This window comes from Lissotriton helveticus, chromosome 1_1, assembly GCF_964261635.1.
Source record: "Lissotriton helveticus chromosome 1_1, aLisHel1.1, whole genome shotgun sequence".
Lineage (NCBI taxonomy): Eukaryota > Metazoa > Chordata > Amphibia > Caudata > Salamandridae > Lissotriton > Lissotriton helveticus.
This window is the reverse complement of record NC_136057.1, coordinates 997,418,956-997,435,280: the sequence shown is the minus strand read 5'-3', so window position 1 is coordinate 997,435,280 and position 16,325 is coordinate 997,418,956. Positions and strand designations below refer to the sequence as shown.

General features: G+C 50.1%; 1 protein-coding gene across 1 annotated transcript in view; it reads right to left on the bottom strand.

The window, feature by feature from the left end:
* The window catches only part of LOC144763327 (uncharacterized), a 1,153,250-nt gene that overhangs the window by 545,461 nt on the left and 591,464 nt on the right, over window positions 1-16,325 (bottom strand). Inside the window, exon 55 of the mRNA XM_078648815.1 lies at window positions 1,595-1,684. Within this exon, the coding sequence (XP_078504941.1) occupies window positions 1,595-1,684 (90 nt within the window). The remainder of the gene's footprint in view (window positions 1-1,594; window positions 1,685-16,325) is intronic.

Below are 16,325 nucleotides of genomic sequence, written 5' to 3'. Positions count from 1 at the left end.
CTCTGGCAATTTAGACTAATAAGCCCCTAAAGTCAATTTTACTCAACCTAAATTTAGAGGCGGCTGTCACAGGCTGCGTGTCTTGGTTCTAAAGAGGTCTCATCAAAAACTCATCAGATGCCCCTTCACCCATCTCTTAATTCCCTGCCACATTTACAGCTTAGGAAACTGCTGTGTTTCCACCATCTGAGCCACAGTCCTTTTAGCAAAGTCAGGACTGTGGCATCGGAGGGAGGGCTGAGGGTAGGGGGAACCTTATTTATAGTGATAGTTAAACATACCCTCTATCAACTTCTTCCATCCCTGGGACTGCCTTCAAACCATTCCAGTGGTGGGTATAAAAAATACTGAAATATCTTTCACAAGTGGGATGGAACTCTCGAAACGTCAAAGGCATTGTTTCTTTTTTATTTCAGATCAGGACTTTGGCTTGCATTTAGAAAAGGAGAAATAGTCTGACCACTTTGCCATACTAAGAGGAGATGATAGTTAGGCTATCACTCTGTTTTTGGTTGAAAATGCTTCAGCTATGTTGCCAAAGGTCCTTTTAGACATGGAGCTCTATTTGGAGCAGGACTCCACTCCTTTAACTACTAGGCAGCTATAGCTATAAATGTGGCCATAAGCGCTCTCAATTAAGAAGTAGTAATCCCTGTTTTTTTAAAGCTATCCAACTTCATAAAGTAGTAGTTAAAAAAATGTGTGTGGAAAAAACAAACTCGCAAAAACCATAAAACTTGCAGTAGCTAAAGCATGTAAAGCTTACTTTTTTTGCCAGAAACCTTTTTAAAGAACAAATAACTGTGAAACTTTGTCACCTTGAAAAACTAAATCAGTGAAATTATAATTTCATGACCTCTACTGTATCCACTTTCCTGGAAAAGCAGAATAACATGCAAAGTACGCGCCAGATGTTTAAAGGTTGATAACTTTGGCTGCCAGAAGAAAACTAAATGATTGGATTGATACTTATGAAGGATTTTGAAAAGAAAAATTGACCAATGCGGACTGTTACAAAGAAGGCAATTTATGATATCATTTGAATTAAAGCATTTAAAATAATAATATGAACCTTTTTGTGAAAAAGAAAACATTACTTATTAATAATATTAACAATAACAACAAAAATAAGAAGAATATTAATATAAAACAATTACAATAGTTAAATATTATACAGTTTATTTTGGAGAAAATATCAATAAAACATACAAGCATAATAAAGTAATAAATACCATTAGAACTGATTACAAATAGAAAGTCTGCGACTCCTTTATGAATAGCTATCCATGTTACTTCTTGTTGAACAATATATCAAAATCCAGAAAACTTGTATAGGTTCATTTGTATACTTAAAAACAGTTAAGTGCTTCCAAACTTTTCAATGTTCCTATAAATATTTCACTGGTATGGTAACTGGTTTGGAAAGCATGATGTGCCAGGAAATATTTACTCTTTCATCCTTCGTTTTTGAAATGCACCAAATAATAGCCTAGTCACTAGCCAGCCGCAAATTTGGGTCCAGTTTCCAAGGCTATCAAGAGTACTTCAAATTCTAGCTTTAATTAGCAATAAAGTCGCATTCATTTGAACTTACGGGATTTCCAGGAATGCCGGGTGGCCCCATTGGTCCAGGAGGTCCAGCAGGACCCATAGGTCCAGGAGCACCTTTTTGTCCTTTGGCAACCTGCGTTAACAAAATAATAATCAGTTAAATTATTCTCATGTATTTACTTGTGGATCCATTCTTCGCTCCTGCCCTGAGTGGTCGCTCCCCTGTCTCTGTGCTGAGACGTGGTATCGTTACGCTGCATTGTGACAAAGTTTGTTTTAATAGCGCCTGGAATTTACTTGCGTTTAGATTGCTTGGTCGCTGCTTTGCTGGCGTGCTCTGAAATTGACCTGCACATTATTTCAGCGATATCCCCCGGCGCCCTGCTCTGCTCTCCCCTCCATTTTGTTTTTGTTGTTGTTGTGCTCCGTTCCCTTGAGCCCGCCCGCCCCGCCTCCCAGCTGAGCCGCCCTCCCACTATCAATATGCGGTAAGGCAGGCAGTGGCAGTGTCTGTCGACCCCGCTTCTTTGCCAGATAAAACGGTAACAGATTGCACTATTACTCTGTTGGAGTTGTGGAATATAAAAACGCTAATGCTAAGCGACTGATATTTTTAAAACTGTATTTTAATTGATTTGAATTGCAAAATCAAACTTTTAGGAATTGTGTTATAATTGACTGTAAATTGTGACACATTATTATTTGGATCATACGCTAACCCTTAGCGCTAATAGGGGCTCCATAACAGTGATTACTCAGTTGCTCCGTGTTACAGCCTGCCCGCCCTGTTCCGACTCGGTATCCATTACCGTTGAGCGGAGGGCGGGGCAGGTACGAGCCTGAGGCACACACTTCCTGGTACACGCCCTAGACTTGAGCGGTTAGCGCTCTAGCCTTGCTGCAACAGGGGCTACTTAGGCGGCGAGGAGGCGAGGCTCCTTGCGGTAAGGCAGGCAGTGGCAGTGTCTGTCGACCCCGCTTCTTTGCCAGATAAAACGGTAACAGATTGCACTATTACTCTGTTGGAGTTGTGGAATATAAAAACGCTAATGCTAAGCGACTGATATTTTTAAAACTGTATTTTAATTGATTTGAATTGCAAAATCAAACTTTTAGGAATTGTGTTATAATTGACTGTAAATTGTGACACATTATTATTTGGATCATACGCTAGCCCTTAGCGCTAATAGGGGCTCCATAACAGTGATTACTCAGTTGCTCCGTGTTACAGCCTGCCCGCCCCGTTCCGACTCGGTATCCATTACCGTTGAGCGGAGGGCGGGGCAGGTACGAGCCTGAGGCACACACTTCCTGGTACACGCCCTAGACTTGAGCGGTTAGCGCTCTAGCCTTGCTGCAACAGGGGCTACTTAGGCGGCGAGGAGGCGAGGCTCCTTGCGGTAAGGCAGGCAGTGGCAGTGTCTGTCGACCCCGCTTCTTTGCCAGATAAAACGGTAACAGATTGCACTATTACTCTGTTGGAGTTGTGGAATATAAAAACGCTAATGCTAAGCGACTGATATTTTTAAAACTGTATTTTAATTGATTTGAATTGCAAAATCAAACTTTTAGGAATTGTGTTATAATTGACTGTAAATTGTGACACATTATTATTTGGATCATACGCTAACCCTTAGCGCTAATAGGGGCTCCATAACAGTGATTACTCAGTTGCTCCGTGTTACAGCCTGCCCGCCCCGTTCCGACTCGGTATCCATTACCGTTGAGCGGAGGGCGGGGCAGGTACGAGCCTGAGGCACACACTTCCTGGTACACGCCCTAGACTTGAGCGGTTAGCGCTCTAGCCTTGCTGCAACAGGGGCTACTTAGGCGGCGAGGAGGCGAGGCTCCTTGCGGTAAGGCAGGCAGTGGCAGTGTCTGTCGACCCCGCTTCTTTGCCAGATAAAACGGTAACAGATTGCACTATTACTCTGTTGGAGTTGTGGAATATAAAAACGCTAATGCTAAGCGACTGATATTTTTAAAACTGTATTTTAATTGATTTGAATTGCAAAATCAAACTTTTAGGAATTGTGTTATAATTGACTGTAAATTGTGACACATTATTATTTGGATCATACGCTAACCCTTAGCGCTAATAGGGGCTCCATAACAGTGATTACTCAGTTGCTCCGTGTTACAGCCTGCCCGCCCCGTTCCGACTCGGTATCCATTACCGTTGAGCGGAGGGCGGGGCAGGTACGAGCCTGAGGCACACACTTCCTGGTACACGCCCTAGACTTGAGCGGTTAGCGCTCTAGCCTTGCTGCAACAGGGGCTACTTAGCCACTCGTCGGTACAGGCGCGCAGCGGTTGCGCGCAGGGGGGCGCCCTCTGACGCGCCGAAGACAAGCCAAAGACCTGCCCGTCTGTGCCCGTCCGCGCCAGAACGGGCTAAGGTCTATGGCGAGTCCTGATGTTTCTCGACATTCCCCTGCTGCAAAGATAATCACCTATACTTCCAAGGTATTGCGCCGGCTAAATGCTCCCCCTCTTCCTGATGCTTCCTGCATGATCCATTTGGAGGTTGAGGGCCCCTTCTCATGTCGTTTTTGCTACACCCAATTCTCTTGTGATCAGACATTGACCCATGACACTTTGCGGCACGATTCTGGGACATTCTCACCATCATTAACCACAGAGACCACCCTGTCAGGAAGAAAGAATCTGTTATGTAACATCAGGTCCCTCTCCAAACATACTGCGGAGGTCTGGGACATGATTGCTTCTAATCTACCTGAGCTGTGTTTTCTCACAGAAACTTGGCTCAAGCCTCACTGTACCCCTGCCATTACTCTTGCTATTCCGGACAATTACAAAATATTGAGACTGGACCGCCCGGTGAAAACTGGCGGTGGCATTGCTGTGGTGTATAAAGAGGATCTGAGAGCCACGATTTTGGAGGAACTTAGCTCCCCCGATATGGAAATCCTTATTTTCAAAATACAATCAGCTTCGAAAGAGAGCTACAAAGGTGCCCTAGTCTATAGGCCACCAGGTCCATATAAACAATTTAGTAATAATTTAGTGGAATTACTTGCCCCTTATATTGCTGATAACGATGAGTTCACATTAGTTGGGGACTTTAATGTCCACTGTGAGAAAACGGATTGTGGTGATGCCCAGTCACTAATAACCGACTTATCAAGTCTAGGTTTACTGATGAAAAACAGTGGCCCTACTCACCAGGCTGGCCACACTTTAGACCTAGTCTTCTCCAATGTTCAGGCGACATTATGCCCACCTGCTACTCAGGTGAGTTGGACTGATCATTTTATCGTGGAATTTACCACACCTCGTCGAGAACCTAGTCTAGCATACTCCAGCACCCTGCCTTGCACTCGCAGACAGTGGCACAAAGTTAATGTGTCCACTTTTTTAGAAAATTTTACTTCTCCCGTCTTTCGGCCTTCGGATGATATTGAAGTAGCTCTCAAGAAATTCGGAGACGAAATAAAGACAACCATTGATAAAATTGCCCCTTTAAAATGTTTTAAACCTAGGCCAGTACAAAAGCATGCAGTCTGGTTCTCTGCCCATTTACGAACTCTTAAACAAGGAGCCAGGAAACTGGAGAAAAAGTGGCGAACTTCCCATCTCCTTGAAGATAGAGAAAGATATTGGGCTACCCTATCTTCTTATCATAAAGCAATAAGGGGTGCACGGAAAGCACACATTGCTACTCAAATACAGGAGGCTGGGAACTCACCTAGAGTTCTCTTTCAGATAGTGCAGACGTTGGCTAAACCGTCAGCATGTGAAGCCCCTGATATATCATCTCAAAAACTGTGTGACGAAGTTTCCTGTTTTTTTACCAACAAAATTGATAAAATCTATGATAAGATCTTATGTACCAATCAATCTAGACCCCTCAAGGAGACATTTCACTCAGATCCCATGAATCCCATCGGGGACACGCAATCCCTGGACAGCTTCCCCCCTATTTCATGTCTAGAAACCTCTGCCCCTTTAAAACGAATTAAGAGTGGAAGTCCAGAGGATGCTATTCCTGCTAAGCTCATGCCTATTTTGGAAGAACATTTAAGCCCCCTGGTTACAGAACTAGTTAACCTATCACTCACTTCAGGCACTGTCCCCAAGGAATGGAAGCGAGCACTCGTCAGACCAACCAGAAAAAATACCACCATACCTTGGTCTGACTTGAGTAATTTAAGGCCCATCTCTCTGCTACCTTTCCTGGGGAAAGTTATAGAAAAACATATTAACAAACACCTGTCCAGCCACATTGAACAAGTGCAAGCCCTTGATGAATCCCAATCAGGATTCCGCCCCAGATATAGCACTGAATCCACCTTGCTGTCTGTCACCGATGACCTCCACGCCTACCAGGACAAGGGTTTCTCTGTCATACTTGTTCTGTTAGATCTATCGGCAGCGTTCGACACCGTGTCACATTCCATCTTGACTCAACGGTTGTCGAACGCTGGCCTGAAGAACAAAGCCCTAGATTGGAGGGAACACCAGTGACTCTTACCGCATTTCCAGCGCCGTGAGGGGAACGGCCGAGGTCTGCACACGCCGGGAGGCTGCAGGAGGCGGTCAGCGACATCGGACCACACTCCCCAGCAGCCTCTTGGGCGGCGGCGCGCCCGTGACGCGTCCAGAGCGCCCGGAGGCGCCAGTAAAAGCCTGACCCCCCGGGAGCCCAGAGGGGGAACACCAGTGACTCTTACCGCATTTCCAGCGCCGTGAGGGGAACGGCCGAGGTCTGCACACGCCGGGAGGCTGCAGGAGGCGGTCAGCGACATCGGACCACACTCCCCAGCAGCCTCTTGGGCGGCGGCGCGCCCGTGACGCGTCCAGAGCGCCCGGAGGCGCCAGTAAAAGCCTGACCCCCCGGGAGCCCAGAGGGGGAACACCAGTGACTCTTACCGCATTTCCAGCGCCGTGAGGGGAACGGCCGAGGTCTGCACACGCCGGGAGGCTGCAGGAGGCGGTCAGCGACATCGGACCACACTCCCCAGCAGCCTCTTGGGCGGCGGCGCGCCCGTGACGCGTCCAGAGCGCCCGGAGGCGCCAGTAAAAGCCTGACCCCCCGGGAGCCCAGAGGGGGAACACCAGTGACTCTTACCGCATTTCCAGCGCCGTGAGGGGAACGGCCGAGGTCTGCACACGCCGGGAGGCTGCAGGAGGCGGTCAGCGACATCGGACCACACTCCCCAGCAGCCTCTTGGGCGGCGGCGCGCCCGTGACGCGTCCAGAGCGCCCGGAGGCGCCAGTAAAAGCCTGACCCCCCGGGAGCCCAGAGGGGGAACACCAGTGACTCTTACCGCATTTCCAGCGCCGTGAGGGGAACGGCCGAGGTCTGCACACGCCGGGAGGCTGCAGGAGGCGGTCAGCGACATCGGACCACACTCCCCAGCAGCCTCTTGGGCGGCGGCGCGCCCGTGACGCGTCCAGAGCGCCCGGAGGCGCCAGTAAAAGCCTGACCCCCCGGGAGCCCAGAGGGGGAACACCAGTGACTCTTACCGCATTTCCAGCGCCGTGAGGGGAACGGCCGAGGTCTGCACACGCCGGGAGGCTGCAGGAGGCGGTCAGCGACATCGGACCACACTCCCCAGCAGCCTCTTGGGCGGCGGCGCGCCCGTGACGCGTCCAGAGCGCCCGGAGGCGCCAGTAAAAGCCTGACACCCCCTCTCGCCCCGCGAGTCGCGCGCGGGCAGCGCCGGGCTGAGCCCGGGCAGAGGGCGGGCCGTCTGTGGCCGTCCGGGGCAGGAAGAGGCAGGGCAGGGCCACCCCATTTTCATCTACCGTACCGGCTACAACCTGTGGTGCCGCAACTCAGCATGTCAACACGCTCCGGTAAGGCCTTGAGGGGTTGCGGGGAGAGTACCCCCAGAGATGCTATGTTTGGCTCGATGGACAAATTTCTGACAAGGGTGGCGGCTGTCATAGACAATGAACTTGCTATATCTGAACGGCGCCTTTCACTTGACTTCCCTCCTGTTAAAAGCCCTCCGCCAGCAATAGTTGTGTCCCCTTCAAATCCTTCGTCCCCTGCACTCTTGCTTGGAGATTCACCTGGGGATCCCCTTATTGCACCTCCAATGGGTGGTTTAGAGGGGTTAGATAACTCACTGATTGATGTCCACGGTACCAGCCCATGTGCCGTGCTTATAGATCCTTGCAATGAGCTTTCCTTAGCAGACCCACCTGGCACCCAGTCCCTACACTGCCCTGAGGTTCTGACTCTCGCTATACAAGCCCCGTCTAAGAAGCAACCCATCCAGGAGCCCATTAAAAGGAAGGGGAGAAGGGCAAACCACACTCGAAAGGGTTGTCCACTCAAGTCTATTAACCACCCCAGGTACCCGCTCCTGAGGGGTCCTCCCCCCCAGAGCACTGCAGGATCGGTATCCTCGGTATCCCCAGGGACAGCCACTTGCGCACCAGTTGTTACTGACATAGTGCCACCTTGCTTGTCGGCCCCATCAACGCCTGCTCAGGATAACGTGGGTCACTCTATGGAGGCGTTTGAGAAGATGGTCAAATCTCTTGTGCTGCCACTTATAGACCAGGTCAAGAGGTTGGGGGAAAGGCTTGACTGCTTTGAGCAGGCTACTAGGGACAATTTCTTTGCTCTAAAAACCCTTCTCAAGCACCAGCCGAAGCCCTGTGAGGATAGGACAGATAGGTCAGATAGGTTAGAGGAGCTCAATAGGATAGAGGCCCCAGTGAGACCCCCCCTGGGAGACCAGTTGACGCAGCCGCCTAAGCACCCTGCACCTGGGAATACGATCTTGGCTGCTCCTAGGGGTGGTACCAGTCAGACAAAATCGAAGGCTCCCACCTGTGTTGCCCTTGTGCATGCTACCCTTCCCCCAGCAGTAATACCTCCGGTGGCTGGCAAGGCACCAAGGAAACACAAGAAGGGAGGGATGGGCCCTACTTCGCAACCTGGGGTTGCCATATCTGATGCAACTGGTGAGGTTGCATCAACTCCTAAGGTTTCATCTATTCCTGTCCCACCTACACATCGGCCCCCTTTGGGTCCTCCTCAGATCAGCAGACGCAAGTGCCCCCCAGTCAACCTCCCCCCTGAGTGTCACCCGTATGTCGTTATCCTCCTGAAAGTTCCCCCTCTTGGGAGTACCCAGCGTGAAAACCATCAGGCACTAAAGAACAAGGTCATCCACTGGCTGAAAGCCAACAGGCCCTTGCCTGTGGGAGTGGATGGAATTGTTCTCGGTGTACGCAGGGTGGGTTGGATTGGATACGGGGAAAAATCGCTTGAAGGGGATTGTGTGGTCGTAAATTTTCAAGATGCTAGGGTTGCCCAATTTATATGCTCTCAAGGTCATCCCACGGCTGGTTCGGGAATCGACATAGTCGATTTGACATTCTTTTATCCACGGCCTCTTATGACCACCCCCTCCATCCATCTTGGTCATCCCTCCTTCACTGGCAGCCTGGGGGGCCAATTTTTGGTAGAAAACAATGCCCACGGCTTTCTGACCCCGGGAGTTCCTTCTCAGCAGCTATGTACAGCCCCAGTGTTGCTAAATTGGGGACCTGGGAGTTGTTGACTCGGTTACGATCCGGGGGAGGTCGTTGTGGCCCCGGGTTCTGTCGCTGAGTCAACACCATACTCCAAAACCATTGGCCCCTCCTCTCCACTGCAGACTCTGGCTATGGCCGAGTATGTAGAGGGGAGGGGGGAGACCAGGGCTCCCCATAACTCTACGCTTGGTCCCCCTGTTGTGGGTTTTGCGGACTTGTCACCCCCTGTCGAGGATTGTAGCATTGCAGCTGTAACGGACCCCCCGATTAGGGTTTTCAGCTGGAATGTTGCGGGCCTCGAGAGGAAGCTGGCATTGCCGGATTGGAACGAGCGTGTGGAGCAATACTCCATATGCCTGTTCCAGGAAACATGGAGCCGGGTGCCCCTCCATAAGGCGGGGTATTCCACCCACTTTTTGCCGGCAGCAGAAAGTGCAACTGGTAGGGGCCGTCCCTCTGGCGGTTTGTTAATCTGGGTAGCTACCAAACTTAACTGTAGGGTGGAGGAGAAGGACACTAACTGCCCTGACCTCCTAAATATTTTGCTTCGTAATTCCCAGGGCAGAGTTATCTTAAACATTTTTAACATCTATGCCCGCGGCACTAAGGGGGGAAGAGAATCCTCGGTCATAGCTTGTTTGGAGGTGCAACTCCGATCATCTCCATACGGGTCTTGTACACTGCTGGCAGGTGATCTGAACTGCACCTTCGAGCCTCTTGATCTGGATATTTTAGCAGATCAGGAGGAACTCGATAATGGGTGGGGGATTCCCCCCCTCGAGCTTGGCCCTGTTAAAAAGTGGACGGAAGTGGCCCTCCAGATCAATTCCCTAGCTATGGAGTTCGGGCTTAGAGCTGCCAATGGTAGGACCAGGTCCGACAGGGCAGGGGCGCACACCTACAATAGGCCAGGACACACGTCACGCATTGATTATTTCCTTCTTGACACACACCTGTGGGGCATGGTGGAGGACATGGTAGTTTTACCTTCTGTGGAGAGTGACCACAATCTGCTGTCCCTCACCCTGTCACACAGGTGCGTCAATAGTACCGTGAGTGGGTCTTCTTGTAACCCCGCTCCAGACCTGTCAGTGGTCTCGAACTGTGGGCGTAGGCTGAAGTGGGCGAGGCTGGCTCTTTCGGAGGAGAAAACCTCTGTGATCAGGCAGCTTCTGGCCTCAGCCCTGGCCAATCTCGACTGTCAAGAGGAAGGACAGATGGAGGTGGCACCTAGGTTTTGTGCCATAATCCAGGCCATTGGTGACCTCTTTGTAGTCCCAGCCCACCCGAGAGGAAGGAAACCTAACCTACGTCCGGGTCAGGGCTGGTACAACCAAAAGTGTAGGGAGGCGAAAACACTTCTTATTGAGGCAGTTAAGTCCAAGTTACCGCTTAGGACTAGAGAGGCCAGGAGACACTACACACTCTGCCAGAAAAATGCAAGGATGGAATGGGAGGACAAATTCTGGCAGGACCTCCTGGCGGCCAGCCGTGGGAAAGACGCTAAAGGTTTTTGGGACATGGTGGGCAAAAGGAATCGTCCCGACGATTCCCGGAGGACTTGTGCGATTAATGCCCAGACTTGGTTTTCCCATTTCCAAAACCTTTACTCTGCTATTGAAGGCCCACTTAATGATCCCTTTAAAATTCCACCCTTTATTCTAGACCGAGACCAGGAATTGTTTTCCCCCCTCGATGTAATAAAGCAAATTAAAACCCTGGTCCCTTTGAAAGCTGCTGGCCCGGATGGCCTACCGGGGGACATTCTCCGTGCCTATCCGGAAGAATGGGGGGCTCTAATCTCTGCACTCCTCAATGCAATCATGGGGGGAGGGCCTGTGCCTGACTCCTGGAGAGGTGCGGAGGTGGTGCCCATCTTCAAAAAGGGCAGTCGGGATTCACCAGGGAACTATAGGCCTATAAGCCTAATAGACTCCAGCCAGAAATTGGCCGGGAAAACCATCTTGGGGAGAATTACCCAATGGGTGGACGACAATCACATTCTGTCCGACATGCAGGCTGGGTTCCGTTCAGGTACAGGAACCATTGAACAGGCCTTTAGGCTTTTGTTGATACACTGGAAGGTGGTGGTGCTGGGCAAGGGCAGTCTTTATTTGGCCTTTATTGACCTTAAGACTGCCTTTGACCTGGTACCGAGGGAGGAACTTTGGAGGGTGCTTGATGGCTTAGGGATGCCCCCGTACCTATTGAACCTCCTCATTAACCTGCATACTAACACCTATGCCCAGGTTAGATGGGGGTTGAATGGGGAAAAGACCGATAAAATCAGGGTCGAGAGGGGAGTAAGACAGGGCTGTGTCTTGGCCCCCACCTTATTCTCCCTCTACATTAACGGGGTGGTAGATTATCTTCTGGGCGAACCATCAGACGCTCCTAGCTTGGGTGGAGTAAAAATTCCAACTCTGTTGTTCGCCGACGACACCCTCCTCATCTCCAAAACCCCCCAAGGTCTACAGTCCCTACTGAACCGCTTCCAGGATTTCTGTACCACTAAAGGCCTCGTCATAAACATAGATAAGACCAAGTACCTAGTCATGCACCCACCCCGCAAACTTGGTCTCCCTCCAATTCTGAACTCTATACCCCTAGAAAGAGTGGCGGAATTTGATTATCTGGGGATCCGCTTGAATGATGCAATGAGCTGGACTGCCCACATCGATAAAATGACTTTGGCTCACAAAAGGGTGGGGGGCGCCCTTCTTAAGGAGTATAATAACTCCTCAAAACATTGTGTTGCTCCCATACTCGAGATTTACAAAGCCCGTGCAGTCCCTGCTTCTCTCTATGGATCGGAACTGTGGGGCTTGGGAAAGGTCGATTCACTGAGTAAGGCCGAAAATAAATTTATCAAGGACCTTCTTGCTATCCCATCGAGCAGCCCGACCATCCCAATGCTCTTGGACACTGGCTGTAAAGCCATAAAGGACCAGGCTCGGCTTCGCCCCCTTCTGCTCTGGGCACGCTTGTGGAGGGTCCCGGAGCTACAGTCTTACGCCAATGGGCTGGCAGAAGTGATGCATGCTGATGGCTGGAGTAGCATCAAATGGCTGAAGGACATAAAATATCTTTTAGGGGAACTGGGTTTGGCCTCTTGCTGGCATAGTCACTCCGCTCCACCAAAGAAGACTCTAAAAAAACTTTTCTGGGAGTGGGTTGACGTGAAGCGCTCTAGTAGCCAGCAGCATTGCAAAACCACCGCAGCTTTCCTGTTGTTTAAAGACGTTGTCTTGTACGAGCCATATATGGATATTATAACAGTTGCCATGGATAGGTCCCTGTATATAAAATTTCGGCTAGGAACCTTGCCCTTGGCGGATCTCTGTTCAAGGTGGAATAAAGCCCAGCACACATCACGCTTTTGTGCCTCTTGTCCGGATAAACCAGAGACGGTGCCACACTTCCTTTTTGAATGCCCGGACTATGGTCGCCCCAGATCACGTTGGCTTGGCCCCATTTGTAGAGAATTGGGGACTCGTCAGCACTTTGTTGCCCTTCGGATTCTTTTAACGAATACAGCCCCTCCTATTGTTTGTGCTGTTGCAAAATTTTTAAAATGGGCTTGGTTGATAAGACTTAGAAGACTGTCCATATCAATTTAATTCTCTTTTTAGATAATTTATTCTGATACATCGTGTTTTAATTGCCATTCTACTTGTACAGTCTTACTTATTTCGACATGCTGTTTTTATATTTTTTTGTACTGCTTTTATGATATGTGCATATCGAAATAAAGCATCAATCAATCATTAACAAACACCTGTCCAGCCACATTGAACAAGTGCAAGCCCTTGATGAATCCCAATCAGGATTCCGCCCCAGATATAGCACTGAATCCACCTTGCTGTCTGTCACCGATGACCTCCACGCCTACCAGGACAAGGGTTTCTCTGTCATACTTGTTCTGTTAGATCTATCGGCAGCGTTCGACACCGTGTCACATTCCATCTTGACTCAACGGTTGTCGAACGCTGGCCTGAAGAACAAAGCCCTAGATTGGATAAGGAGTTTCCTAACAGATCGCACCCAGACAGTCACCATGGGTGCATTTCGCTCAGCGGAAACCGAGATCTCTAAGGGGGTGCCACAAGGCTCATGCCTGAGCCCGACGCTCTTCAATATCTATGTGGCACCCCTGGCAGGAGTGCTGCGTAGATACGGGTTTGTTCCCGTATCCTACGCAGATGACACACAGCTCCTGTTTCCTTTTAGAACTCTTTCCGCTGAGGTTAGGAACTCCTTCTCATCTGGCATGGAGGAAGTGGCCAATTGGATGTCCAACAACTACCTCCAATGTAACGTCAGCAAGACGGAGATCATGCTATTTGGGGAAGCTAAGATACTTTGGACCCCTGATTGGTGGCCAACAGAGCTGGGAGCAGTCCCTGAACCCAAACAGGTCGTGAAGAATCTTGGAATTCGACTTGATCACGACCTGTCCTTAAAACAACATGTCACCTACATTTCAGGGATATGCTTCCACACCATTGGTTTACTCCGAAAAAAAATTCCACTCTTACCCAACTCAACAAGAAAGATCCTGGTTCAGGCACTTATCCTGAGCCGGATTGATTACTGTAATGGGTTGTTACTCTCAGTCAATGAAGGGCTATTGGATAAATTGCAGGTTGTGCAGAACATGGCGGCTCGCCTGGTCCTGAATGCCCCCCCAAGAACTGCATCCAAACCCCTCTTTAAGCAATTACATTGGCTTAATGTTAGACAAAGGGCAAAATTCAAGATATGCTGCCTAATCCACAAATGCTTGAATGGACTAGGACCCGCCTACCTGGAAAGGAAATTTAGACCATACGTCCCTTTACGGTCCCTTAGATCAAGCAACAACTTTCTTCTTGTGGTGCCGCATATCAAAAAAGTTAGACATGGAGGAAGAGCCCTGTCAACTATGGGCCCCAAGATGTGGAACAAGCTTCCGTTGGCCCTAAGGTTATGCAAAGAGCATTTAACCTTCCGAAAACAGCTAAAAACTATTCTGTTTAAAAACGAAATTTAATCGTCTTCCACTGTGTAGTTGCTAATTTATTGGGCATGAAGCGCAGAGATACTCCTTACGGAGTGATTCTAGCGCTATATAAACTAATAAATAAATAAATAAATAAATAAATACAGCGTCCCTTGACCTCGTAGCGCTGTGATCCATTCTTCGCTCCTGCCCTGAGTGGTCGCTCCCCTGTCTCTGTGCTGAGACGTGGTATCGTTACGCTGCATTGTGACAAAGTTTGTTTTAATAGCGCCTGGAATTTACTTGCGTTTAGATTGCTTGGTCGCTGCTTTGCTGGCTTGCTCTGAAATTGACCTGCACATTATTTCAGCGATATCCCCCGGCGCCCTGCTCTGCTCTCCCCTCCAATTTGTTTTTGTTGTTGTTGTGCTCCGTTCCCTTGAGCCCGCCCTGCCTCCCAGCTGAGCCGCCCTCGCCCCTCCCCCTTCACCATCCATATATGACCGTTGCATTTGCGCGCAGCGTCCACGCGCAGCGTTCGCGCTCAATCCGCGCCGAAGGTGCGCCAAAGGTAAGCCCGTCTACGCCCGTCCGCGCCTGGACCGCGCCCAGCGCCAGAGGCCCTGGTCCTCGTAATATCCACCCCCCCCGCATTACTTACGATGCCACCACCCTCCTAGCCCTCAACCCCAGCCGTTCCCCAAACTGCGTCCAAGCCGCCCCTGGACACACCCATGGACCCTTTTCCTGTAACTCCTGCAAGTTCGACAGCACCAAGAACAACTCCTCTTCTACGATCCCACAACAGATAGCCGACACCAACAACCTACAATGCATCCTGCTCAACACCCGCTCGGTCCACAGGCACGCCAATGACCTCTGGAATCTACTAGACACCATCTCTCCGGACGTCGCCTTCCTAACAGAAACATGGATGAACGCCGCATCAGCCCCAGACATCACCATTGCCATCCCGGAAGGATATAAGATCATTCGCAAGGATCGCACAGGCCACACAGGTGGAGGCATCGCTATCGTCCATAAGAAATCCCTCCGTATCTCAACCACCTCAGACATCAATCTCGCCAATTCTGAACACCTTCACTTCCAAATCCACATCGACCCCAAGACCACACTCAGAGGCACCCTCCTCTACAGACCACCAGGACCCCGCGCACAATTTAGTGAAGACATCACGGACTTCATCACTCCACACGCGCTCCCCTCCAAGGACTACATCCTTTTGGGAGACCTCAACTTTCACCTTGAAAAGAACAACGACCGCAACACCACCACCCTTTCGGACAACCTCGCCAACCTCGGACTTAAACAGCTTGTCACTACCCCCACCCACATCGCAGGTCACACACTCGACCCTATCTTCACCTCCAGCAAACATGTCTCCTTCAGCCACACCACAGCTCTCCTTTGGACTGACCACAGCTGTGTTCACTTTACCTACAACAAGCCCACATCCAACAACCATCCTCAACCTACTCTGCAAAGAAACTGGAACAAAATCACCATCGACCAGATCTCCTCTTCGCTTCTTCAAAACCCCCCAGCCCACTCCTCAAACCCAGACCAAGCAGCCACCAACTTCACCCAATGGCTATCCAACAGCGCCGACATCCTAGCACCACTGAAAAAACGACAAATCAAAGTAAGCAGCAAGAAGGCCTCCTGGTTCAACGATGACCTTAAGAAATCCAAGAAACTCTGTCGCTCCCTTGAGAAGGCCTGGAAAAAAGACCCAACAACCAGCACCAAGGACGCCTTCAAAAACGCCACCCGCATACACCACCAACTAATTCGGAATGCCAAGAAAGCCGCTTTCAAGGACAGACTGGATAACAACGCCCACAACAGCAAGGAATTATTCAACATCGTCAAGGAATTTACCAACCCTTCTGCCAACTCCAACGACATCACCCCCTCTCAAGCCCTCTGCGACTCCCTAGCCTCATTCTTCCACAACAAAATTGCAGACATCCACAACAGCTTCGACAACCGACCCGAAGACCAACCCTCCCAACCCCCTGCAGGACCCCCACCCCCCCTGAACATCCTCAATGACTGGAAGCCAATCTCCACTGAGGACACCATCCGTCTGATGAACTCTATCCACTCAGGATCCCCCACAGACCCATGCCCTCACCACATCTTTAACAAAGCAGACTCCATTATTGCACCGCACCTCCGAGACGTCATCAACGGTTCCCTCAACTCCGCAATCTTCCCGGAAAGCTGGAAACATGCCGAACTCAGCGCC